The sequence below is a fragment of the Mus caroli genome, chromosome 11, assembly GCF_900094665.2.
Source record: "Mus caroli chromosome 11, CAROLI_EIJ_v1.1, whole genome shotgun sequence".
In the NCBI taxonomy this organism is placed as follows: domain Eukaryota; kingdom Metazoa; phylum Chordata; class Mammalia; order Rodentia; family Muridae; genus Mus; species Mus caroli.
Window position 1 is genome coordinate 1,878,575 of NC_034580.1, and position 6,095 is coordinate 1,884,669.

At 50.7% G+C, this 6,095-nt stretch overlaps 1 protein-coding gene across 1 annotated transcript in view; it reads left to right on the forward strand.

Annotated features, from left to right (window-relative positions):
• Ap1b1 (adaptor related protein complex 1 subunit beta 1) overlaps positions 1-6,095 on the forward strand; it is a 53,775-nt gene that overhangs the window by 38,834 nt on the left and 8,846 nt on the right. The window contains exons 12-16 of the mRNA XM_029483167.1: positions 2,993-3,091; positions 3,650-3,909; positions 4,631-4,832; positions 5,428-5,448; positions 5,861-6,016. Coding sequence (XP_029339027.1) covers positions 2,993-3,091; positions 3,650-3,909; positions 4,631-4,832; positions 5,428-5,448; positions 5,861-6,016 — 738 coding nt within the window. The remainder of the gene's footprint in view (positions 1-2,992; positions 3,092-3,649; positions 3,910-4,630; positions 4,833-5,427; positions 5,449-5,860; positions 6,017-6,095) is intronic.

Sequence of the window (6,095 nt, forward strand, 5' to 3'; positions counted from 1 at the left end):
TTACTTCCCTGCCTCTTGTACTTGGTTTGAGCAGCTCAGAAGGTAGTGGGTGTAGTTTGTTGACGATTTCTACTGGTGTTCCTTTTGCTGTTATTAGGAAATATCTTCTGCCTGGTGCAGGCAGTGTAAATTAGTGAGTTCAAGCATGCAGAGTGGAGTCAGACCCTAGAGCCCACACCTCTCACCCACTAACTCTCACTTAGTGACTAGGCTCATCTTGCGTCTAGCCCATCAGAAGTACTCATCAGTGTAGTATTGACCTGGGTCAGTCTTAGATTCAGAAGGGAAGTGGCTCAAGAGAAAGCAGAGCCTGCTAGTCCCCATAGCCCACGTGTCCGAGCAGCACAGGCCTCCCCATACTCCTGCTGCATTACGGTGTTGGGGCCATCTCTGTCACCTCCATGGCTCTGCCTTGGTCACAGTCCCACAAGCAGGGTTACAATGGATCAACTGTTCAGGCTCTGTCCTTAAAGTTTCAGCAACTCCCATGAAAAGAGAACTTTTACACCAATGGTCGGTCCAACAGAAGCCCCCAAATCTGTGTTTTCTGGAGCCATTTACCAAGACGAGTCAGCCAGTTGTTCATTCTGATCTGTACAGGTTGGAAGAGACAGACAGCATTCTCTGAAGGAAAGCCAGCAGAGTGGGTGCTAAGTGAGCAAAAACAGCAGATGTCCGTGGCAGAGTCACAGTGATTCTCTTTGGCACTTCCCTCCCACTGCCGCCTGCCCACCCGCCTCTGTGCAGCCTCATTTTCACACCAGACCTGTCTGTGGCTCCCAAAAAGCCCAGCCTTGCCTGTATTGTTTCTGCCCAGTAACCAAGCCCTCCTTAAGGTTACAGTGAGGATTGCCTCAGGGTGTAAACTGCCAAATATTTGGGTAAATCTTATAGCCTCTTCTGCACAGGAATAAACCTGCTAAAGAGCCAGGGATTGGGGCAGTTGGAAGGAAAAGCTGAAAAAGCGGTGTGATGGTGCCCAGCTCCAGCCCCAGCACAGATGGGTGCACAAGGGCTATTGCCGTTGAGCTCTTTGACTCTTGCAGCTAGCCAAGACTTATACCCCGTTGTACAGATGAGGACACCACCACAGTAACTTCAGTGACTGTTGGGAAGGGATAGAGTCGGAGTCTGCTGAGGAGTGATGTCACTCCAGCTCCTGAGGGTTGTTTGCAAAGCTCACAAGACACCAGCTCCATCTGAAGCAGGCTATTGCTCCTTTTCCCTTGTGGGTTTTTTTTTGTTTTGTTTTGTTTTGTTTTATTTTCTGAGACAGGGTCTCTCTGTGTAGTCCTGGCTGTCCTGGAACTCACTCTGTAGACCAGGCTGGCCTCGAACTCAGAAATCCGCCTGCCTCTGTCTCCCAAATGCTGGAATTAAAGGCGTGCGCCACCACACCCGGCTTTTTTTTTTTTTTTTTTAAGGAGCAAGGGAGGGCATATTACAGCACTTGAGTGAAGACCAAAGACAACTTTCAGGAGTTAATTTTATCTTTCCACCATATGAGTCCCGGGGATTGAACTTGGGTTCAATCAGCCTTAGCAGTAAGCATCTTTACCCACTGAGCCATCTTACCAGCCCATCCTCTCCATTCCTCATCCTGTTGTCAGACTACCCTGCAAGCTAGGGAGATGAAGTCCCATCACCAGCTGCTGCTGCTGAGCTGCCTGGACCATTGCTTCCAGCTTCACCACAGACCTATCCCAGTCTGACCTATAACTTAGAGATCTGCCTGTTAGCCAAGTGCTGAGATTAAAGGTGTGCACCACCACTGCACGGAATGCTTCCCTTTTTCGTGGGCATAGTTAACAGCGTCTGAAATGACATGGTGGCTCATGCCTGTACTTCTAGGACTTGGCAGGTTGAGGATGGAGAATCGCTTCACATTTAGGCCAGCCTGAGTAAGTTAGAAAGTGAGTGATCAGCCCCGGGCTACGGAGTGTGAGCCTGCATCAAAGGCAGAACAAGTAAATAAAAATACAGTGATTTTAAACAAATGTCAGCACTCCACAGATACTCAAGCTTCTGGACTCTAGGCCTGTGGGACCTTGGGAAAGGAACTCAGCAACTGACTCAACATGTGGTTTGAACCACATCCACTCTAGTCTTGGAAACTCAGTACTCTAAGCCATCCACCACCTTAACCAGGCTCTTCTAGAAGATATAGAGTATACTTCGAACAGCTGCTCAAAGCAGGGCCCAACATGGCCCCTCTTTTAAAAACCTAGATCACAGTAGTTTGTGGTTAGGAGGGCCTAATGTGCTCTTTCAACGTGCATCACAGCATGAATTTCTTAAGTGCTTTCTACCCTAGACACTAGCCTAAGCAGTGTAGAGTCACACAGTGAGGTAGACAGCCCTATCCCCACTCATCAAAAGCTCACAGTCAGCCCATTGTGGTGGCACACAGCACTCAGAAGGCAGAGGCAGACAAAGTACTTTGAGTTCCAGGACTGCCAGAGCTATATAGTGAGACTTGTCTTGGAAAAAGAAGAAGAAGAAGAAAAGCTCACAGCCATAGGGACAGCCTGGTAGCTGATAAAGACATAGAGGTGACTGGAAGTGTGGGGCTGGGAACCAGCATGACTCTGATAGGAATGCCAGCAAGGCTGAGGATATCTCAATGGGATGGAGGGCTCAGGGATGCTTCCTACCTTCTGATAGGCATGTAGTTCCTCAGTGGCAGGCTAGCTCTGTGGAGCCTGGCTGGCCTGTGCTCTGGATCTCTGTGGCACCATTAACACCCTAAGGAGCATGCCAATCACACATGTTGCCTTTTCAAGTCCTCTCTTTGAACCATGGACTTGAAGCTCTTGACAGGCATCTAGGAATCTAGCTGAGCCCTACCTGCCACACAGGGCAATGCCCAGATCCAAGTTCCTCAGCAGCAGCAGCCCCAGGACAAAGAGAGCTGTTGTTGGTTCCCATCTGTTCTGAGACCTGCCACACCTCCCTTGGTTGTACATTCCACCTATTGCCTTGTCCCCTGCAGGTCCAGCTACAGCTCCTGACAGCCATTGTGAAACTCTTCCTGAAGAAGCCAACAGAGACTCAGGAGCTGGTGCAGCAGGTCCTCAGTTTGGCCACTCAGGTAGTGCCCCACCTCTCTGTTACTCCTCATATCAAATCAAAGCTTTATTCCTGGGAGCCGGTCTCCCTCTAATCTCTCAAGAGTAGCGCATGTGCGAATCAATGTCAGAGTAGCCTGAGATCGCTGACTTCTGGGGGTCATGTAACATGGTGTCACCAGGTGAAACTGAAGAGGGTTATGTGGGAACGAATGCTAGAAGATTCACTGCAAGGTAGGGGAATGAAGACAGGAGTGGGCATGACGTGCCTGAACTAGACATCCAAGGAGACAAAGCTGAAATGTGCCCCTTAGGGTGGTTTGAAAGCCAATTTTGGGGTATGTTCAGAATTGTTGAATGAGCTGGGTATGGTGGTACATGCTTTTAATCCCAGCACTAGGGAGGCAAAGGTAGGCAGAGCTCTGTGAGTTCAAAGTCAGCCTGGTCTACATAGTGAGTTCCTGAGAAACCCTATCTCAAAAACCCAAAAAGAAAGGGGGGAAAACTGATTAGGCTGGTCCGTGGGAGGCCCCCTTCTCATGGGAAGGAGGTACACAGGCTGCTCCAACCCCACCCCCAAGGACTCAGACAATCCAGACCTTCGGGACCGTGGCTACATCTACTGGCGCTTGCTCTCCACGGACCCTGTAGCTGCTAAAGAGGTGGTACTGGCTGAGAAGCCCCTCATCTCAGAGGAGACAGACCTTATTGAGCCTACACTGCTGGATGAACTCATCTGCTACATTGGCACGCTGGCCTCTGTCTACCACAAGCCTCCCAACGCCTTTGTGGAGGGTGGCCGGGGAGTGGTGCATAAGAGCCTGCCACCTCGCACTGCCTCGTGAGTATAGCTGTCCAACATGCATGCAGCCCTTAGAAGAAACTAAGGCCCTGGAGAGGCCTTAGTTTAAGTAAACTAAGATTCTAGCCACTTTCGGCCAATGTTAACTACATACTAGGTGTCTACAGTCACCCCATGTAATATTCTGAGTTGTTGAGACAAAGTGTCCATTTAACAGATAAGGATAGTGGGTGTGAAGACAGTTCAGGACCCCATAGCTAACAGGACAACTTCTACTTCCAAAGACCTGTTCCCACAACCTCTGCTGCTCCTAGGTGGCTACTTTGTCCCAATGACAGGCCTTGGAGGCTGGCATCTAGTTTCCTTTTGAGAATAAGCTAGGGGCTGGTGAGATGGCTCAGTGGGTAAGAGCACCCGACTGCTCTTCCGAAGGTCCAGAGTTCAAATCCCAGCAACCACATGGTGGCTCACAACCACCCGAAATGAGGTCTGACGCTCTCTTCTGGTGTGTCTGAAGACAGCTACAGTGTACTTACATATAATAAATAAAAAAATTAAAAAAAAAGAGAATAAGCTAGAATATGCACAGTTGGCTTATCCCATGAGACTAAGGAGGCAGAGAGACAAGTCATATAGTCCCGTGCCCACACCCCCAGGCAGCGAGGAGACCCAGAGGCTGACTTAGGCAAAGATCTTGGAAATTAACGTCTCTTTACCTTCCCTGGAACATTCTGATACTGTTATCCTCTGTGTCTAACAGGAGTGAGAGCACAGAGAGCCCTGAGACAGCTCCTGCTGGAGCACCTGCTGGTGATCAGCCTGATGTCATTCCTGCCCAGGGTGACCTGTTAGGTGACCTCCTCAACCTGGACCTTGGGCCCCCAGTGAGTGGCCCACCCTTAGCTGCCTCCTCCGTGCAAATGGGAGCTGTGGATCTTCTTGGTGGTGGCCTCGACAGCCTGGTATGTCCTAGGTCCCCGGGTGACATTAATGATCTTCAGAGTGGCAGGCTTTGATTGCCCCTTTGCTATATCAAACAGGGGAGGGTACGTGAAATGCTCACTCTGCTCGGTGGTGATTTTGTAGCTCCGTGCTTAGGCAGCGGCATCCTGTTAGGCTGTTTCTAGCTTTGAGGAGCCAGGTCCTTGTCTACTCACACTCAGTCTACCAGCCAGGGAGAACAGCCTAGCCAGGCCTCCTTCTGCCCCTCGAAAGAGGTATGCTTAGCCTAGTCCAGGCTCTCTCTGCCTTTCCTCCGTCACACAATGGGGCCGGGCAGAGGCCGCTTCTGAAGGTTTCCCTTGGCCACGAGAGAGCCTAGGACAAAGTACAAGTTATGGCTCAGGGTGTGAGGGAGGGTGCCAGGCTAGATGAAGCCATGAGGAAGGGTAGTGTCCTTCAGAGGGATGGGCTCTGGGCCTCAGAACAGACTTATCCCAACTAGAGCCACAGTTAACTAACCCATCTCTTTCTTTCTCTTGTCTCATGTTCTTTCCTTGCCTCTCTCTCTGCATGTTGCTGCCTGTCTCTTCACCCTGCCTGCTCTTCTGCTTGGAGATGGGGGATGAGCCTGAAGGGGTATGGTTCAACCCTCTGTCACCAGTTCTTTATCTGTGCTCAACCTTGGCCAATGGCCCAGTGTCTGAGCAGTCTCTGCTCTGACTTCCTGGCATGCACTGTGCCCAACCCCATGACAGTGATAAAAGCTTGCCGTCCTAAAAGCTTCTGGCCCTTGGCCCTGAGCTGCTCACCTGGAGGAGAGAGCCCCATATGCTAGAGGCTCCCCTTGGATGGGTTGAGTCTTCTCACAGAGATCACTCCTTGAGGTTCAAGGCTTGTGGGACTCTGGAGTACTCAGCCTCTTTTCCGCCTACTTCACTTTGTCTGTTTCTGCTACTTAAAGTTGATGTGGAGGGTGGTCCTGTTCTACCCTACAGTTTTCAAACCCCTAATGCCCCTGCCTCATGCATATCTGTGATCTGTTTGCCAGATTGGAGATAGCAACTTTGGGGCACCTTCAGCATCAGTGGCAGCAGCAGCAGCACCAGCCAGACTTGGAGCACCCATCAGCAGTGGCTTAAGTGACCTCTTTGACCTGACCAGTGGTGTGGGCACCCTTTCAGGATCCTATGTAGCTCCCAAAGCAGTAAGTTCTTCACGTGCAGCCGGGCGTGGTGGCGCACGCCTTTAATCCCAGCACTCGGGAGGCAGAGGCAGGCGGATTT